This window comes from Lathamus discolor, chromosome 2 (assembly GCF_037157495.1).
Source record: "Lathamus discolor isolate bLatDis1 chromosome 2, bLatDis1.hap1, whole genome shotgun sequence".
NCBI lineage: Eukaryota > Metazoa > Chordata > Aves > Psittaciformes > Psittacidae > Lathamus > Lathamus discolor.
Window position 1 is genome coordinate 24,608,340 of NC_088885.1, and position 22,152 is coordinate 24,630,491.

The window sequence follows — 22,152 nt, forward strand, 5'->3', positions numbered from 1 at the left end:
TTCCAACCTGGGCCATTCTATGATTCTATGAAAGACTTTCTGCTCGTCAGGGAGGATGAGTACAATATAACATTAGGACAGTGTTTAATGACCACCTGCAATAAGGACCGTAATTTTAATTAACTATAACCTATTTTAAGAACATGTACAAGGGCACCAAAATTCCACAACTTTACTATTAGAGCTCACGACATACAAGTGACCTTCAGCGCATGTAGAATGATACCAACTATCTGCATCTTTTCACACTTGCAGAAACTAAGAACTTCAGTAGAGGTTTACAATTTATGGCACAGGAACTGAACAGCAGCCATCTTCAGTAAGCACTATCCTTTCTGTACTTCCCTCTCTCATTGGCTGTTCTAAGGAATTACTGAATTGCTTTTTAAAGCAGAGAAAATAGACATTTTCAACTGACACATATTTCCTTTAAAAAACCCCAACCAGGTAAGTACAACAACAGGAGTGTGGGCAAACAGCCCTAAAAGATGAAGCTACTGTATTAAAAAAAAAAAAAAAAAAAAAACCAAACAAAAAACCATGAAGGCCCAATCAGGTTTTTAATTCTTTTTTCTTGTTTTCCTCCACAGAAACAGCATGCAGTTTAGTAGTAACCAGCATGTAAGCATTCAGTAGAATGCAAAAGATTATGTGGAGCGATTATCCTTTAATGGCAGCTTTTCTGAATTACCAGACACAGGGATACACTTCACCTCCCCCCAGTATAATTGCAAAGCTGAACTAGGAAAGCAGTGATTTGCTCCATTCCTGTGTGGTCAGAGCATAATGGAAAAGCTATCGAACTGTGTGCAGCTCAGCTTTGGAATGAATAGCACAGCTAGGCTGGGGCGCTAACCCTGAGAATCAAATACTGAACCAAGTACAAATAAGACCAAAAAGAGGCTTATATTTAAAATCATTTTAATCAAACTGAGCTTCCAACACTGGGCTGAAGCACCATCATTTTTCATAAAAATCTGACTGGAAAACCACATGAAGGGATTCACTTCAAAGTTGAAAACACTGAAGAGATGAAAACACATACTAGCAGAGATTTATTTTAAACAGGTCACTTCACTAGAACTGGGATTGATAAATTTAGAGAGGTCATCTGCTGGGATATGAAATGGATGTTCTAGTCAGCAGCCTTCATCAGAAAACATGCTGATTCTGTTTTAACAGATGAAACCTGTAAGGGAAAGAAATAGTTTGCGAATGGAATATTCTGCATTTAAAAGAACTGTCTTCAGGAAAAAGATGCTTTGACAAGCCTGGGATAGAACCACAGAGTTAGAAGCTATGTTCCTGTAAAAGGATAGCTTTCTATGATGGCATGGACAATGGATCGATAAGGGGAGAGCAGTGGATATTATCTGCCTCGACTTCAGCAAGGCTTCATCCACCTTCCAAGGGACTGAGGTGAGGCTGATCAAACTACAGCTCCCCACATGTCTCTCCTATGTTCAAGGACAAGGAGCATCTGCTTTCTTCTAGCCTTTGTGAACCTCTCCCAAACATCATGACTCAAGACAATATCAAGACAATAGATGGTGGCCCTGCAATAACACTGGCCTCATAGGTGCATCCCATCAAGCCCCATGGAGTTACATATGTGCAGCTTTAGCACTGCCTAACCTGTTTCTCCTCCACCAAAGCCTTCCTCCAGACTTCCCCTCTAATCTCAGAAGCCTGGGATTCCTGAAGGAGACAACAGAAACACTAGGGCAAAGAAGATACTTTCTCCACTACAGTAATAAGCAGAGACCATATTTATCCTGACATGGGCACACTGAGGACTTGAATAGGCCTCACAAAGCAATTTTTCATATAATTACACCAAAAATATTCTAAGAATTTTCATTAAGGCATTACAAAGCTTTTATGCAGTATGAAAAGAACCGTAGTGAGGAGCAAGAGGATGAATCTTAGGGATTTTAAAAAATCCAGATAAAAAGACATCATTTAATAATATTCCAAGAGAAGTAGTCCACAAGTGTTTCTAGATTAAAAGAAAAAAAACAGAAACTGGAAGAGATACTAAAAAAGTAACACTATATGAAGCATTTCTGCATTGAGAGAAAGACGGAATAAATTACTTGCAGGGCTTGTTCAGAAGCAACATTAAACAGAATTAGCATTTTAAGACAAGGCAAGGATTGCCATATTTTCCACAGTCATGTAATTACAATTAGTTCTACCAGTGCACATAAAAGTCAAAGGCCTCATTTTGATTTTCAGATTCCCTTCACTAATGATACAGGTTTGCAAGCATCATTTACAGTTGCACTTGTGTAACTTGAGAGCTTGCAAACAGGTTTTCTGTGGGTGTAAGATTAAATATAATTCTGTAAGGTCAGAGAGCTTTAGCACATTTACGCAATTGTGACAAATTGGCTCCAGAAACTTTGCCAGCCTCAGTACCAAAGTTAAGAGTTCTCTTTGTAAAGTAGATACAGTAAGAATACCCCCAAAAGTAGTAATATATAATGAGCTGTCAGCTTCTTACACAACTTGTCACTGTATCAGAATTGTGTCACTTGCCTTCCCCCTGGCAGCTATGTCATGCATGACAGAAAAACATGCAAGCCTTCAGCACCCATCCCTCATCAGCAGTGATGTGAATCTCAAATGTAGCTTGTCCAGTAAGCTGTACTTATTAAACTATTTTATATTCAGACTAGCATATTAGCATGCTACTGTGGTTGTTTGTCCCTGGCTGGATGCCAGTTGTCCATCAAAGGCAATCTTCTGCTCAGCTGGACAGGAGAGAGAAAATATAATGGAAGGCTGGTGGGCTGAGCTAAGGACAAGGAGATCACTTGCCCAGTACTGTCATGGGCAAAACAGACTCAACTTGGGGAAATTTAATTTATTACCAATCAACTCAGGGTAGGATAATCAGAAATGAAACCAACTTTTAAAAACACCTTTCCCCCATCCCTCCCTTTTTCCTGGGCTTAATATCACTCATGATTTCTCTACCTTCCCCCCCTGCCCCAGCAGCACAGGGGGATGGGGAATCAGGGTTGTGGTCAGTTCATCACATCATCCCTGCTGCTCCTTCCTCCTGTCTTCCCCTTCTCCAGGTGTCAAGTCCCTCCCAGAGGAAACAGCCCACAAAGTTCTCCAGCTTGGGTCCCTTCCATGGGGTGTAGTCCTCCAGAACAGACTGCTCCAGTGTGGGTCCCCCATGGGGTCACAAGTCCTGCAGCAAACCTGCTCCAGTGTGGGCTCCTCTCTCCATGGTGCCATGCGTCCTGCCAGGAGCCTGCTCCAGCACAGGCTTCTCATGGGATCACAGCCTCCTTCGGGCAACCCCCTGGTCTTGTGTGGGGTACTCCATGGGCTGAAGATGGAGGTCTCCTCCACTGTAGACCTTCATGAGCTGCAGGGGAACAGTCTGCCTCACCATGGGCTGCACCACAGGCTGCAGGGGCATCTCTGCTCCAGTGCCTGGAGCATCTCCTACCCTCCGTCTGCACTGATACTGGTGTCTGCAGGGTTGTTCCTCTCACATATCCTCAACTCCTCTCTTCCAGCTGCTATTGTGCAGCATTTTCTCCCCACTTCTTAAATAAGTTACAAGGTACTACCACCATCACTGATGGGCTCAGGCTTGGCCAGCAGCTGATCCGTCTTAGAGCTGGCTGCCATCTGGGCTTGGAGTGCAAGAGAGGGGGGCCAACATTTTTTATGCAATCCTGGATATATCATTCATCACAGACTGGTCAAACTATAGAAGCCATTGGTAGAAAATGAAAAATTGTCTACAAAGTGTCCAGAAATTAATTTCTTACTAATTACTTGTGTTTGGTAATTCAGGTCTCCAGAGAAAATAAAATTCTTCAAACTAGGACTATCAATGATTGAAACATCTCTTTTTTTTGTGTGTGTGGATAATTTATATATATATATATATATAGTGGTTTGTTGTTTTGTTTGAGGTTTGGTTTTTTTTCATTGAATATGCTAAGCACACTGGAAAATGTCTCTAGCTAGGGACAATGTCAGAAAATGTCTCTAGCTAGGGACAACAGCAAGGATCAAAGTGTGGCAATGTGAGCAGTCTGTCTATCACACATGATTAATTGGATGCAAGTAACAGCAGCTACCTACTGAATCAAGGAGTATCTAGCTCTCTTTAGGCAACCCTTCCTTCACTGTGAAGCAAGCAAAGTAAAAATGTATCTTGATATCAATACTTCATAAATATAGACAGGCTGACATACAGATGATGCAAGCAAAGAAAATAATTACAAAACTTCTATTATAGGTGACAAATAGGTCTACTACGATCTTTTTCTTTCCCAACAAAACCAATCTGACAAGCATCTGGAAGCCAGCACATTATCCAGATATTCACCATTCTGAGAGCTTTACTAATGCTTTTTTGTTAATGTTCTGCAGAAGTATCTCTGGGAACAGAAGTCTTTTCATCCTTGAAGAAAAAGGTCAAAAAGGTTCCTTTCCCTACACTGCAGCTGTGTTTCACTCTAACCCGTTGTCCTGGGTTCACCAGGAGCTGTTTTTCTCCTTCTTAATAGCTGTGCAGCGCTGTGTTTTGACTTCCAGCCTGGGAACAGAGCTGATAACACCGATGTTTTTAATTGTTGCTAAGTAATGTTTATTCTGGCCAAGGACTTTCTGAGCCTCATGCTCTGCCAGGGACGAGGGGAAGCTGGGAGGAAGCAGAGACAGGACACCTGACCCAAGCTAGCCAAAGAGGTATTCCATACCACAGCACGTCATGCCCAGGGAGGTAACTGGGAGCTACCCGGAAGGGCACAGGCTCTCTCCAGGGGCGTTGAACTCGTTCGGCGGTGCTATTGTATTCTCTTGTTATTTTCTAATTATTATCATTGGTGGTAGCAGTAGTGGTTTGTGTTATACCTTAGTTACTGGGCTGTTCTTATCTCAACCCGTGGGAGTTACATTCTCTTGATTCTCCTCCCCATCCCTCTGGGAGCGGGGGGAGGGGGACAGGGAGGAGGGGGTGAGTGGATGAGCTGTGTGGATCGGTTTAAACCACGACACCTGTGACCATACTTACGGGTAAATGTAACAATATAGTAGTGATGAGAACCAGGTACCATAAGAGATTTAAGAAGAAATAGGGTTGATTTCTTGTTTAAGGAAGAGGAAAAACATGTAACATGAAACAAAGGGTATCTATGTTTATGTTAAGAGTATAGCCTGCGCAAGCCTTCAGAAAAAATACTAGAAACTAACCATGAAAATGATTATGTTAAGAATAAGAATCAGTGACTTAACATCCTTTTAGAAGTCCTCATTTGGGTTACCCACAGCATTGTAATCCTGTAATGCACCAACTACTGTTTGCTGGACACCTTTTCCCCTCCATGTTCATACCTTCTTCCTAAGACAATTCCTCTTGCAAATTTTGATTTTCATAAACCTAATGCAGTCAGTCCTGAAAAGCAGCTGAAAAGCAGCTAATTCCCAAGCATAGGCTCCACAGGAACAGACTAAGTACCAGCACCAGTCCAGACATCTTGTGAACATCTTTCAAGAAATGAGAGCTACTGAAGCACAGCACTGTTCATCTGCATGCTGAAACACAAGAAGACTTTGCAATATTGCATAAATTCAATCAGAAATGGGAATAAATATTTTTCACCACTGATATCATCAGAAAGAAAGAGCAACATGATACTACAATAAATGCTCAGAGGAAAACCCCATGGACTTGTCCTAAATTGAAGCAAAAAACCTTGAAGGCTAGCGTAAATCACAACAGTAATTTTTATGCTAACCTAAACCCACAAGAAATACAGTATCACATCATAAACAATTTTAACAAAACCTAATGCAATAAAGATACTAGTGAAGAACAATTTCCTGAAAGATACTCAGTTTCGTTACATGCTTATAATTTTTGAAGAGCTAAAGACGAAAGACTGCACTGAGCTGCAGGTTGGTAAGGAAGACCAACATGGAGGAAAGTAGAGCATAAGGCTATACTCCCTAGAGCCTGTATTAAAACAGATCATCTCCAGAATGAGATCCTTGTGGAGAAACCTGAAGAATTAGAACAACTTGCCCCATACTCCTGCAAAAAAGGGAAAGTCAAACACTTTTTGGTAAGGGACCCAGTAGGCAATTTTAGTTGCCCACCTGACAGTACAGCACACTGATGAGGTAAGGAATCATACTCAAACAAACCTTTGCTCCCACAGATAAATTCCTTAGAGAAACTGTAACAGTTTGTGCAGAAAGCCTGTCAGACCTCCACTGTTGGTGTTCAAGACTTGACTGGACATGACCCTCAGCACGCTGACCTGAGCAGCTCTGCTTTGAGCAGAGTGTTGAGCTGTAGGACCCCCAAAGGTCCCTTCCAACGTGGAGTACTCCGCGATTCCATAATGATTCTGCTTGCAAAGCCCCATAACTGAAAAGTTAGGAAGTCACAGAACTGGAATCATTCAGCCAGCTGTAATTCTCTTCTATGTCACTTAGTATGCTAGCTAAGCAAATTTACAGTAGAAACATGTTATGATGTTAGTCAATAACATACCATTCACATACACAAACAGGGCACAAAATGATGGACAACTACAAACTCAACCTTTACAATCATCTGGTCTTGCAATACTAATCTATATGTAAATTGAGTTCTTGTAGTGCTATTTCTTGTATGCAGCATTACATGCCAGCACATTTGTAAGAGGAAAGAAATGTTAAAGACAAGTAATTAAATACAGGTAATATTAGCAGTCTTTCCCCAAGACAACGTTTATTGAGCCATTCTGACTCTTCCTGCAATTTCTTGACCCATCCACTATACACACTGTTACTGCTGCCACAAACACACACATACTCAAGGTATATATGAAACTAGAAGATTGTTACCTTTTATACTGATAACTTCTTGAGGCCAGTGGAATTTTCTGCTTGAAAAGCTTGTAAGGTTTGCTTTCAGCCTGATGATTCACTTGGTGCATCTCAGACTGTGAAGATGACTGTCCTGTCTCTCTACACTACAACATAGAAAAGTCCTGCCTCTCTCTTTCCAACTCCTCTTCTGAGACAAAGTTTTATAATGAAACACTTTCACCCCAGCTGTTTCCATATACAGGGCTTTTCAAACGAAGAATCACTGGAATTCATCACCACAAGCAGAAAACCCTATCTTTTTCTAGCAAGAGCAGATGAAGGAGCTGAAGCCAGTTTGGGTACTGCCTCACTAAGATAGATAAAGCAATTCCAACCTGAGACAAATGCCCATTTTAGAAGAGTTCAGCCCAACTTACTAAAATCTTCCTAAGATATTGACAGTCTTAATGAGATGGGTAAGTTTACTAATGGGCAGTATTGCCAAACCCATACATAAACATACTAAGAAATAAAACTCACAGCACAAAGCAAATCAATTGGCATACAACCAAATAGTGCAGACTCCTGAAATAAAATTAACATTGGCTTGAGAGTTCATTTTGCAGAGGGCACAAGTTTTATAATGAACAGAGTAAGAAACTGATCCATTTTAACTCAATTTTTAAGCCTTACTGCACGGGAACCTGAGTTCTTTATATGTCAATGATTAGTTTTCACCAATTTTCACTAGTAATTATGGAATGCCACATGAACCAGAGCCTCATGTTTATTGAAACTGGATGTAAATTTTGTATCAAAGCTTCATATTTTTTATATTAAGAGGAATATTACTCTCATATATTATATAGATAGCAGCTGGAGCACACACATTTTGGAGATGGGAGTGAATCAGCAAAATGCAATGGCTTTGGCTGGAGCTAAATGATTATTAATTATTTGCATAAACAGTTTCACTGGAGATCATTTGCTGACACAGTAATGGGTCCAGAATGCTAGCAAAAATTAAAATCAAACTTAGCTAGATTATCTTAGTCATCATCAGTGCTGCTGCAGCAGGCTTAGGCTCATTTCATTTTACTTTTAGCATAATTGTGCATTTAAGCCTTAAATATACCTTTCCTTAGTTACCCTTAAATATACTTTCAATTGATTATCTCAGATTTCATTTTTTAGATGGTCTGCTAGTGAATGGATTAACTGGTACCACCTTTGCCTAGAGATTAATTTATCTATCCAAGTCATTACAGGCCATTTACTGTGCTCTTCAGTCCAAAAAGTACTTAATCATGCAGAAGGCAAAAAGCAGAGCACATTCAGAGATCCTGGAATGTCTATACTAAACAGTGCAAAAGGACTCTGTAACACAGCAAATGTTAACTTTCCCACCCTGATCTGTTCTCTTTCCATTACTGCACCTGCGGCTAGCACTGTATATTCATGGCTAAACTGATCTTCCAACATCAATTACACAGATTTATGTCAAGTACAAAAAAGAACTAGGAAACACTAGGAACAATTTACATTATGAAACAACCCCCAGTCCTGGGCAAGTCTGCCGAGACACAGATAAATAAAGGTAATACTGTATCTAATTTTAGTTTCTAAAATTGCAGGAGCACATTTAAAATTATTTCTTAGCATCACTAACACATTCTGTGACAGCTCTAAAGGCTATTACATCTTCTGCAAAGGATGAAGTATCATCATATTAGTATGTATAAGGATGTACTAGGATGCATATGTACTAACCTACAGATAGAAAACAACTTCAGCTTGAAAGTGACTAGCACCTGAAGAGACTGGGCTAAAACAAATGATCTTTTAAAATCGAGAACTAAACAATTCAGTACTTCCTGCAAACAGTGCAATTCTTTCTTACAGTTGAAAACATCAAGGTTCAGATCATCTTGGGTCAGATCACCTAGGAGACTGAAATACCTTCAATAACCTGGACTCGACTGCCCTTGCAATCACTATCACAATTAAAAACTGGTTTAGCAGTTAGATAATCAGAGCTAAAGCCTCAATCCTACAGAGCTAAAACTTCAATCCTATTAAAAAGGCACTTCAATATGGAGCATGTGAACAGGGAAAGTTAGAGACAGGAAAGCAGAAAGACTGCACAAATACCAGATCCACAGGATAGAAAGAATCAGCTGTCATTGCATTTTAAGGAATAAAAATTACATAGAAAGAGCTAAATCACAGATGTACCTCCAGCATAATTTTTGTAATAAGTCTTAACTAAATTGTTAGATCAGAAGAAAAATGATTCCTTCATTCTCAGGTCCCACAGAAGAACAGCCTGTTACCCATTTATATTTAGCTGCCAGGGGAAGCATTTGGCCTGCAGTTACATTTTGTCAGCCCAGAAGGGGAATTCTGATACCCAGAAAGACCATCAGTTGAACTAGAAATGATACACACCTTTATTCTACTTTGGTGCCAAGTTTATTATACCTGAATTCCAATGAGACTCAGTATCTTAAAGCTAACCAATTCCAGCATTTTCTGAAAAGAATTTCCTTAAATGAAGGAAGCAGGGTCCTGTTTACTGCAGACTGAGCAAGTTCATGTCACAGCTCTGAAGAGGGTACTCTGGCAAATTCAGTACTAGGTTTGTCCTGTTCTACTTAAAGGCAAAAGCACTAAGAAGTACCTTGAAGTTATAACTTAGCTTATGCCAAAGAGTCCAAAGTATTTCACCAGGGGATGCACAAAAAATAGTGTTTTACACCAACTCACACCAGGTGGAGAATAGTTCTGTTTAACTCAGCCCTCATCCCTGCTTCCACCTGATGTTTCCAGTGGACAGATTAAAAAAATCCAAAAATGGAAACTAAAACTTGGAAAGTATGAAAAATAAAAGTGCTTGATCCAGCCTTTCATTGTCAGGGGTTACTTCTTTCAGTGATGGTAAAAGGGCTTTAACTTCATGCTGTCCTGTGTCACAACCCTAAAAAGGAAACTCAGCTGAGAAGATGAAACAGCAATATCAAAAAAGGACAATCTAAAATAGGCAAAGAACACACAAGAAAATAATCTCTGCCACAAAATCTTGTACTGTCTGGACAATTTTAAGCAATACCTAAAAAAAATATTCCTGCATTTGGAAGCAAGAAACACCCTAACTAACAAAAGCGAGTAAACACCAACACATTATCCAAAGAGAAGATCTTTAGCTGCTGTATTATTTCACCAGGGGAGAATCTCTGCATTCCTGAAACCCTGACTGCAACAGACCAAAAAGAAAAGTTTTACTTCAGTTATCTACAGCATCAAAGCTCAACTTCTAACTCATCACATCCTTCAAGAATGCTTAAGTATTCAAAGAAAATGGTATCAGATGAACCTCGTTATTCCAGAGAAGAATTACAAAGATCCATGCCCCTTCATAAACGTATAAAAAAAAACCACGGCAGAGATAAAGTCCCTGTTCTGTTAATGATGTTCCTTAATGCACTGCTGCAAAGTGTCTGCATGCTGTGCAGAGAATTAACACAGCTATCATGAAACACATTCAGCCACTTGGTCACGTTGCCAGGAAACCGCTGCCTGCCAGCCTGCTACAGAGGAAAGAATCCTCAGCACTCATCCTTCCCCCTCACCAAAAATCTCCACTTTCTTTTTAAAATCACTGCCAACCTGTGTACCTAAAATTACCTTTTCCTTATAAGCAAATTCTGTAATATAAACAGCTGAGTTAGTTGCTCCTCAAGAGTAGTAATTTAACAGCTTTTTCTGTTTCAGACTAGAGGTCAATTCACAGTTTGTTTGGTCAGTACATCTACTGTATTATGCCAAGCATTAGTCAAAAAGCTCTCTCCTATTCCTTTGGGGTATAGCTTCTGTCCAAGAGACAGAGATTATATCATAAAAAAGTACAGATTTTAAGAATAAAAATCTATGCCAAGTCAAAGAAGAAACTGGAATTAATGCTGACAGCACAAACAGAGGAAACAGCACCCTCTTCTCATAATGTCTGTCAAAAGCAAGATTTACTTCTTTTGGCAGGAATATTTTGAAAGTTGAGCCCCATTAATATACTATCAACTTCTCCAGAAAAGAGGATCATGCAGTGGCTAGTTTGGGGTTCATAAGAAGAAAATCATTACAAGAAATAAGGTTCAGTTGAATGACATTTGTGGATTCCACTTTTCTACATTTAAAAGGAGCTACCAGATAAATAAAAAAATCAGGGCCTTCAATGTCAAAAAAATCTGTTGAACAATTGACACCTAGACGTGTTTTCTCATTCTCTGCTGTTGCCATCACAATTATTATCAACAATGTATCTGGACCACAAAACAAGTGGTATGAAATGATTTGCAGTTGCTTTTATATATAATTATACATACACAGTCAATGCTAATTGAAAATGAACTTGGACACACAACAGGCCAGAATACATTTAATAATATGCTTAAAAACTGCACACAGAATTGTTAAAGTGTGAAAGTGTGTGAAGTCTAACACCTTTGATAACTTTGGAGGGTGTCCAACATCACCTTCTGGGTAGCTACCTGGCTCATCCTTAGCAGCATAACAGTTCTGTTGCTTAAAAGATTGCTCTCTTATTCAAAGCCTGCTCTCTCACCCTCCTTTCTCTAGACACAACAAGCAGCTCCAGCTTCCTGTTCAACACTTTGCTCAGCTTTGGAGAGATGGGCAGGACCTGCAGCACACAAGAGAAACTTCAACTCCTCTCCCAGAAAAGGATCTGATGACAGCAGCTGAGAGGTGCAGCCTTTGTAACAGGGCATGACAACTTGTTTGATATGAACATGAGTATCCACCAAAAGCATCAGCATACGTTAGATGGAACTGTTCACCTCTTACATAATTCAGATTTTGTGCTTGAGCCTTCCAATGGGGCACTGGCATATTGATCAGAGTGATCAAAACTGAAAAATACATCAGCTACATTGAAAAGAACACTTCAAATTGCGAGCCAACAGTATCAATCTCAGACAACAATAAGCACACAGGGACTCAGTGGAAACGAAGATACAGGCTTGGAAGTAGCTTGAGGGAATGAATCCTGATTCAGGCTATTTTCCTGGGACAAAACTGAATTTCTGCTTAATAAACTGTACTATCGTAACAAATATTACACACATGAATCCACCTGCTTCTTGTTGCTCCATGAATCCACAAACTTCTATTTACTGCTTCTGTCGAAACCACCATCTTCAGCTGATCTTTTCATAACTTAATCCTATTTATTCTCTTCACCCCCACACCCTCCTTTAAGGATTCAGGGCCTCCAAGCACAGGGTGATGATTTCAGGAAGACTGCCCACAAAGCACTGAGGATTCTGTACTACAAACAGTGATATGCTCCCTCGATTATATCCTTCTCTTCAAGAGTACCCCTTTCTCAATAAATCATGAGTTCCACAAGCAAAGCAGTGCCTCAAGCTATAACAGCAACACAGTATCTCCCATCAGCAAGCAATGGGAAGAGACCGGACCTTAGAAAAAAAATTGTCATTTAAAACAAGACATAAATAGCTCGACTCAACTGCAAAATGATACCCTGAGATGAGTTAAATCAGTGGCTGCTCTTCATGTTCTTGCTGCAACAATCCATTTGGCTTTACCAGGTGGTCAAGAATACAAACATCTAAAAAACCCAATGAAACAAACTGCAGTGTATCACTGAGTAAGGTGGCAGCTCCCCAGACAATATTCTTAAATACCTATTTGTCTTAAAAAAGCACTATCAGAACTGCAGTTGGCTTATGTGAAAAACAAATTACACAACTTCCTAATAAAAAGCAATTACAGGTAATTTAAATCCTGTGATTAATGGGCGCTAGGAATTTGAATTTATTAAGGACAGATCTGGAAAAGGACCGAAGTAACACACAACTAAAAAAAGATCAATTTGGTTTATCCTTGGATTTTTTGAACTATATTCAATTCAAGATACTACGAACAAACTGGAAAAAACAAACAGCTTTATTGATGTCCCCAGCCATTACACATTTTGTTAAACGCAATATAATTTAATTTAAGCCATTCCAACTGCCAAAGAGCATTCACTAGTAGTAGAAAATAATTTCTTCAGCTCTCTCAAAAACTTCTTCCCAGTTCTCCAGGTCTCACATGTTTCAGGTGCCCTACAATCTGTGGGGTCTCAGAGTGAAGTGTTTTCCTGATGGACAGCACTGGCAACCGAAGCAGACAGTAGAAGCTGGAGAAGTTTGTCATGGTGAGAGACTTTCAGTGCATGAGATGCCTGATACGCAGCTGTGAGCCTCCTCAGAGAGTCGATGCTTCAGAACTGCCCTTTACCAAGTAAATGCCACAAAAGCACAAATCAACAGGCTGGTGCAAGATGATGTGGACAAGTTCTGCCCACTATCACTTAACAGGAAAAGGGGTCAGAAAACAATATGGTTTTACAGCTCAAAGTATAGTCAACGATGCTCAAGAGACACCCAAGAGCAAACAGCAACATGGAAGAACAAATAGCAAGCGGATGTTGCGGTCCTAATTTCTCCTCTCTTTCTCAAACCAGTATAAAAAGCAAACAGCTCTTTCTATCACCAGAAGATAGAAATGTGTACTGACAGTCTGTTAACTGCTTTTATGACTAGGAAAGAGACTGCATGCTTGCCACAGTCCGCTGTCCAAAGTACCTCAGAGAAGCAAAGGCACACTGCTATATCGTCAATGTATGTTTCTAGTCTTTAAACTGCACTTTTGCATGAAACTTGGCATTTTCACAACTAATTTCAAACAAAGAGGACACTATAAAGAAAAAAGGTATGATAAGTAATTACTAAAAGCATCTACAATCGTACATAGAACCACAGAATCAACTAGGTTGGAAAACACCTTTAAGATCAAGTCCAACATTCACTCCAGGACTGCCACATCCACCACTAAACCATGATGCATCTAACCAAGGTCAAGTCTCAGATACAGTAGGAATGGCCTAGAGACCTAGTGTGCTTACCTCTGTATTTGGCTGTAGTGCCGGTTCATCCTGGGCTGCAGATGGAACTATTGCCCATGTAATGTTGGCACTAGCCGTTGATAAGGAGCTGAGAGCACCATTTTTCAGTTGCTCTGTGGAGTGTGACTTGGGCCCAGACCATCCCAGGATACCTTCTAAAGCAGAAAATAATCCATATCAGTTTACAATAGACAGATTACAGACTTCTTCCGTTCATCTGATCATTCTAACATAAATCAACTACCATCTCTTCTCTGCTTCCACACACAGTTTTACTTTGGTAACAAAAATACTCCAGCATCTTCTATACCAATTTATCTGTGATAAATATTTTTAAAAGTCAATGAAAGAAGATTTTTAAGTGTTCCTCCTACCAGCAGATAGGATTACACATAAAGATTACACAATCTGACACACCATGGTAAGTAAAGCATGTATTCTCTATCACTATTTTAATAGTTATGAAGTTATCCAAGTAAACCCTACATTTCTTCTCCCTGAAATCAGAGTTTTAAGTTTAGCAGCTGTATTTTATTTCTGTCTGTACTATAAAAAGCTCTTTCTAGATTAAGCACTAAAATGCTCTCTACTGGTCCCAAGACCAGTTTAGAAGAGATCTCATTACAAAGACACACATTAAATATGAATCAAACAGAACTAGACATCAGAACAACCCTTATTCCTGGAGACATCCTATTTCCAGGATGGGCCAGTATTTAAGGATGCCAAGACAGAAAGAATGATCAGCTAAGGCACAGATGTTCCTCCCTTACTGCTCTAAAACATACTATCAACATTTAAATCAGTAGCCCTCAGCACAGGGCTTAAATTTCAGCTATTAATTACAGGCTGCTATAAAATGCAGAGATATGGAAAAGAAAATCACAGCTCTTTAGTCATTACCATAATTTGTATGCGAAAATACAATTGGTGCCAGAGGGAGGATTTCCTCCTCACATCACTGACAACTTTTTAAGATAGTGCAAATCAACACAAAGTACATTAAAGAACATGCAGCTTCTCCTCTCCGTATAACCAGGGTTACCTGAGGTTCCCTCCTAATTAAAATAAATGGTTTGATCTGGTGAGGTACAATACATTAACACATTATTAAAAAATGGCCCAAAAATCCTATAGCTGACCTCTTACCAGATTCTGAAGATAATTACAGAAAACTCCTCTCATCTAAAATGGTACTAAGTTATGATGACATGACAAAACTTTAGGGTCTACTTAGTGTGATTTTGTGGCACCACCCTTTGCTGAAGCAAGCATCAGCAAATAGTTAAGTATAAAATGAAAGATCTGAGTAATCAACAGAGGAAAAAAGTACAGCATTTTTTTTTTTAATTTTTATGTGTATTTCACACAATTACCCAAATTTCCCCTTGCCAAATGCAGAACATCTCTGTGGCTCTGCTGTCAGGCCCAAAACTGTAAAGCTTTTAGGGTTCCAATGACTTTGAGGACTATGCTAGTAGATGTTTTAAATCCTAGTTGTTATGTGAACATTGACAAAGAAACTGCAACAAAGAGTCATTTTCTTGGACTGGCTTTACACACTGGTCCTATACATCAGGAAGCTAACTGCCCTCATTCCAAAGATGGAGTTATACCCACGCACGATGCTGGTATACATGGCAAGGAATGAAGAGCACAGTGACTGTAGTCATAGAGTTTTGCTTTCTCCTCAGGTCAGTAATTTGCTGCTAGGAAACAAAGGATACCCCTAGATCCCTCAAAACAAGCTTTGATTCAGAGGATAATCTGAGGATTGTTTTGGCAGATCCAAAATGGACTCTCACTGCATGGGACAAAGGAATCAACCATCAGCATGACTGGAAATTTTCAAATATTGGCTCCTTGCAGAGAATTCACATGTCTATAAACCATTAAAAAAATATTATTTTTGATCTTAACTAGTACAGCTTTCAAAGAAAGAAAAAAAAAACCCCAAAAAACCAAACAAACAATACCGAGATGTTTAAATAAACTTGTTTCACTTTTAAACAGCCACAGAGAATTTTATGGAGCACACTTATGCTCCTCACCCCTTGTAACCCTGCAGTAGCAAATCTCAATATATTTTTTCTGTTTCTCCCTGTCAAACAGCAGAATATTGTGTTACTGCTGCTATTTTCCTATTACAGAGAGACTGAAAAAAATGCTCAACTGACTTATCTTCATGCCAATCTTTGAAAACAAGTAATCCAATCTTTTCCTTGGGCTGCCCATTTTCTGTCTGCACACACAGCCTATTTGGCCTTCACTGTAAACAACTTTTTGTTTAATCTAACTTCTGCAAATAAGCACAAGAAAAAGCTCCACTTAAATAAATACCTTGCCCCAGGGGAAATTCTTAAGTGGGAACATTTACTTCACCATCACTTACATATTTTAAAACCACTATACTAGTTTTCCTCTTCAGTACAAACACACTGTAAAAAGACTATTTATTCCATCTTTCTCCAAACACTTTAGAGACCCTGTTATAGAAATAGAAACTGTTAGAAAAAGCATGTGTTTCCACCTGTTCCAAGGGCAATGGCACCCTCACAAACCAACAAATCTTGTCAGCTTGATCAATTTTTAAACAGCTCTTAACAACATATTATGACCTAGCCCACACCAACAGGATGCTCAGAGTTCAGATCCAAAGGATAAAGCACATCTGTTTCCTCAACACCTCTGCATATGAAAAAAACTGTTTTGTTAAATTCTGTCTGGAAGTTGGCTAGCTTGCAGAAGAGACACATACAGTAAAAGGTATTAGTTACATACCACAAAAGCCTAAACAAGTAAAAAGTCCGTTGAAAAAAATGCCTAGTTTCAAAGTGTCACCAGGGAACCTTTGATGATCTTTAATCTACAAATCTGAGATGTCAGCATTCTCAAACCATCCCAATATAGCATCCCATCCCAATATAGTAGCCTAGTTTTCAGGCAAAAGCAGAGCATGAAGACAGAACTCAACCGAAATAACCTTAAAATCAACTAAGATCAGAAGACAATCTCTACATAAAAAGTGAAAGGACACAACAATGTGGCTCCTTCCTTACTCACATTACCAGTTGTGCATCCAAAATATTCTCATCTGCACTAGCAGAAATTACTCTTACCAGAAAATAGTACAGGTAGTTGTTCTCCGTCCCATATTAAATCAAATTATTTTATTGGAGTTTACTCTCCACAGACTAAGCTGCCATCTATAATCAAAGTGATCCACAATAATGGAGTTGCCATCTTTGCCGCTTTATGGCACTCAGAATTTTCTATCACTAGATCAATTCCTGTTTTTTTTAAAGACGTCAAGAAAAAAAAGAAAAAAAACAACTGAAAACATAAAACCTAAACACGTATGTTCAGAGTTGGATAAGAACAGGAAGAAACTGCTGTCAATATTTTGTTTTTAAATCAGTTTTTGCTCTGTTCTCAGTCATAGCCAAAGACAGCTGACAAAGGTAAATTCAATTCTTATTTTGATACATTTCATAGTTCTAAAGAAATGCTCCAGAAAGGCAGTCACAAATGACAAAAACATTCATAGTTACACAGCTACTTTACTGTTTGCTAAAGCCTTAAAAGGCTAAACAAAGCACTACAGAAAATACCCAAAATAAAGCTTCTTTCCTGTTTCCTCTCAACATCGATTTCCACAGTGATGAACACACAGCAAACAAATTCACCAAAGCACAGGAGAATGCTTCTACATAAGGAAAGTACAGTATCCAGACACAACCTACACTCCTTTCCCTATAGCAATGCTTTAGTTCATAAAATTCCATCTATTTCAGATGCACAACAGGCTGTTGTCCACACAAATGCTCTCAGAAGAAACATGTTCCCTTTCGCAGGTGCATGCAGCAGAAGGGAAATTCTCCTCAAAGAGAGGGTTTACAAAGTATTTTTCAGTTAAGCAGTGCTGATAATTTTCTTTTGTTGGTTCTTATTTTCTAGGTACCTGATGTACCTTCAAACCACATTTTTGTATGATCACTGATGCATGAAATATGCTTAACACCTACCTTCTTCTATACAAAAACCTTTCTATTTTTAAGTCCTCTGGTCTTGGTTTATAGACTAAAAAATAAACCTTATGTTTTTTCCTGGCACAACTGTAAGCTAACATCTATTGATAAAACTCTTGCAACATACTTTATATGCTAACCAATATCCCACTAACAATGCAACAGTTGGCCTCAAGGAGACACCAAGATTAGATCTAGATTCCTTCTGCTGTTTTGTTTCTCTGCAGAATCCTAAAGCAGGCTGAATCAGCAACAGCAAGTGGCAGCTGCACATCTGCTCTTCAGATTAGAAAGACAATGATTTATCTGCTAATGCTATACAGGGCTAGAAAATAGTATTTATCTTTAAAAGCAAAAAGAACACATAAGGAATAATGTATTAGCATTTAGATTTGTTTTGGTTATTCTTGACAGAATCAAGTCTAGTGATGATGCATTTAAGGGAGACCTGACTCACCGCACCAAATTTAGTAAAATACATCAGTAACAAAGAATATGTTCTCTTCTGTCTTCTTTCCTCACTCTTCCCTGCCCAGAAGCATTTGGCGTGGAAAGGGGAAAGCAAGAAAGAAGACTCCTGCTCATTTTTCTCTCCTCCTGCCATCTCAGCTGCAGGAGAATATCCCTAGTTGTCATTTGTCACCAAACTGAAAGCATCTAGATTTTTTTCTTTCCTGTCCATTTATTTTCTCTAAAAAGGAGGCAACAGAGAATCTACTAAAATAAAGTTCAAGTATATCCCCCCCCCCCAGCTCCAAAATCATCTTCAATCCATCTGCTGCCATGGCAGCCAAAACAAGCAGCACTTGCACATTCAAATAAACTTCAGAATACCCATAATAAGAATGGGCTTGAGTTTTGTTTTTAAAAAAATCCTCAGGAAAAACAACATTTTATTTTACAGTTTGGAAAAGTGAGCAAGTGAGAAACAGAAAAGTATAGGAGGGAATTTCTATCAGGAAGATGCTTTATTCACTAAATGAGTTGCTAATGTTGAAACACAAAGAACAGATTTATGTGTGCAGGCTGCTGCTACAAGACAGGATTCTTTCTGCCAAAATACTAGGAAAAAAAAAGCCAACAACAAAACAACCCACCCCATACTTAAAACACAACATAAGCTGGTAAAGCTACTTTAAAACACTGATGTTTGCTTTGCTTACAGTTTGGGAGAGAAAGATACTAGCCATAGCAGTCAACAGGCTCTCCCTCATACTCTTCTGCCAAAGGCCATAGAGGCAGAAAAAACAACATTTAAAGTTTAAAATGAAGACAAAAGCTTCTTCTCCACATTTTTATTTTAAAAGGCACTCTTTTCATGTCTGCATGTTAAAACAACTCAAGCTTCTCACAAAGAAGTTAATGCTGATTAGCAAGCGCTTTACATGCATCTAAATGGTGATATTCTTGGGCAGTAATAAAATCTTTGGCATTTTTCTCCCTTCTACAAAAAAAGCAAAATTCCTAAACTGGAAGAAGCTTGTATAGATGCAATTCCTTATCCTCAACTCAAACTACACTTAAACAACACTTCCAGCTAGTAATATCCTTCTCTGGCATATTTTTCAATGAAAGAAAAAAAGCCTGCAAATAATTTCACCAGCGATCAATGCACACACCTTTAGCAACAACAGCTAGAAATTAATTCGTTATTTTGACTCAATAGTAGAAACAGACAGGATTTTGCTCCACTGACTATTCCTGTTGATATACTTCCAAAATCAAACACTAACAAAAAAGACAATCTCAAAAACCTTTCCCTGAAGCTTTAGAGTGGAAATAAAACATGTATTGACTATCCTTCAAGACACGATTGAAGACTTCGGTTTCATCTTCATGTCTGCTTGTAGGCTTCAGGGCTAAGACTGTCAACTCATGAAAAACATGAAAATGAAGAGGAAAACTCATGTCATCCTTAAACTATTCCATGACAAAGGATGCCATAAAAATATGTGAAGTCAAGAGCTACACAGTCCAAGATTCTGGACAGGATTCCACTAAACTGAATGCCAAGCTTCTTTCTTTCTACTCACATTACCGGAAAACAAAACAATAAAAATATTTACATCAAAAGGAGACATTGTCTTGTTCAAAGCAATAAAGGTCTGTAAATCTATTTAAAACAGCTGCTATTTACCTATAATCTTCATGAGTGCATTCCATAGGTACTAGGTCAGAAATTCAGCTACTGTAAGTCCTTGCATTAGGAGCGGTAGGACTGCAAAGCCTATAGTGCACAAGGTCATCAGTAATCCTTGCATAATCGGTCATAAAGACTTCCAGAACACAAGCAGAGCAAAGATAAAGAAAAAGCAAAGAAAGATCTATATCTACTTTTCAGGCAATTCTCTCTTTATGGCATAACAGTGAGAGCTTTTGACCCTGAAGGAAGCTAAACCCAAGGGTAAAGTTCAAACCACCAAAGCCAAGCCATTATTTCTCACACTGTACATGACCAGGACTCTGCTGCTTTGCTGGACTGGACTGCTTTCATGAACTGTAGGCTAGAAGCAAGAATTTGGTAACTTACTTTCTTATCTTGTCTCTTTCTACAAAATTCTGTGGATCCTACCCCATAGTTCCCCTAGCATCTTGGATGCTATGCAGCAGGTAATGAGACAGCACTAGGATGGAAACATTTAGCAATAAATTGTACAGGGCCACTGCATCTCATGGGAAATGCATTTAAGACTTCCTATCAGAGGAACATGCAGCTTTTAAACTAGTAACAGTCATTTTCACCTGACAGTATCGACAGGTGACAGTAAAGGTCATCCTTTGGTTGCACCTTCTGAGTATGAAATTAAAAAAATTCACCTGGAGGACACAGAATCCAAATTAAATATGTCTCAAAATGAGAGTCTGCTAGAGGATTACTTAAACACATTAGTCTGGGTAGGTATAAGTTCATGCAGCTTTGATGACTGACACTCTACCAACTCAGCAGAAATGTTAAGCCTATCAAAGTACGCCTGGATAAGATTAAGTGTGTAGGAAAATCAGTAATCGAGACCTGTAGGCCAGGTTCTGTCAGGCAACTGTGTTGCATAATAAAGCCTAGGGAAAAGAAAAGGAAGCAAAAAATATAATTTTCCTGCAGTCAGGGAGAAGAGCTGAAGTATTTCAGCAGCTTTTAGTTCCTTTTGTTATTCTTTCTTTTTTTCTTTCTTTTTTAACTATATACCAAAGAATAGGCACACACACACACTGAAGAGGTAACTGTGCATCCAGGTTCTCACAGTTACACCAAAGATGTGCATGTGAACCAGTACTACAGAATTTTGATTCTTAAAAGGATTGCTGTACAAGTTGTCCTCCTAGGAGGAACATAAAATCTAGTCAGTGTTTTTGTATAGCCATGGCTTTCCACTTATTTTTTTCTCCCCCCAAAATATGGAATTCCCTTTCAGCAATTACTAATGCTATGCTTGCTGTTCTCTGTTCTTGTGCACAAATCCTCAAAAATCATTTTCAAATCGAGACACTGATCTAACAGAAAACTATTTTGACACAGATCCAAGGACATGTACAACTCAAGTCATCTATCTTGGACAGTTCACTTAGATCATATGGACATGAAAAACAAATTTCAAGGGCTTTGAAACTAATACAGTTACTTTTCACCTTTGTTCCAAATCATTCTCTTCTGAAATGAAATTATATGAAATAATTCAATTAAATGCACTTTATCATTACTATTTAGGAAAGTGCAGGGGCTTTTTGCATTTTCTATAAGACAGAATGTAGAAAATAAATTTTATTGAAATTTTTTTATATAATCCTCTATGAAATATATCAGAATCTGGACATGGCTAAGCCACAAAATACTCCAAGTTTTTACACTTTTTCCCCAAGAACACTTGTTATGTTATTTGCCTACTCCTCAGCTGACTCTCTCACATTTCTACTGTCCCCACAACAGGAATTCTTCAGAGGGCTTCCTACCTAGCTGCCTCAGCAGTCCTGAGGCCATATCCTACCAGTAGTAAACCTACTGTAAGAGGGATGTTGTTGAAGCACATGAAGAAAACATAAAAAGCCAACCCATATCCAGAGTTCTGCTGCTGCTCCTCTTACATGAAGTCCAGCTCCTGCTCTTAGACTAGGTAGTGCAGTTTGCATATGGAAACAAACTGACCCCCCTTTTAGACATCATGGACAGAGATATAATGCTGGGTGAACTGGAAAAATTGAGCTACATGGGGACTGCGAGGTTCATGCTTGCAGAGCTCAATGCGGAATCACACTGATATTTTAGGCTCATGAAAGTTTGCCATAGTTTTTTTTTTTTTATTTTATTTT

At 38.8% G+C, this 22,152-nt stretch overlaps 1 protein-coding gene across 2 annotated transcripts in view; it reads right to left on the reverse strand.

Moving 5' to 3' along the window:
- The window catches only part of OSBPL10 (oxysterol binding protein like 10), a 105,215-nt gene that overhangs the window by 24,942 nt on the left and 58,121 nt on the right, over window positions 1–22,152 (reverse strand). For both annotated transcript variants that reach the window (XM_065666159.1, XM_065666160.1), the window contains exon 6: window positions 13,823–13,977. In XM_065666159.1, the coding sequence (XP_065522231.1) occupies window positions 13,823–13,977 (155 nt within the window). The remainder of the gene's footprint in view (window positions 1–13,822; window positions 13,978–22,152) is intronic.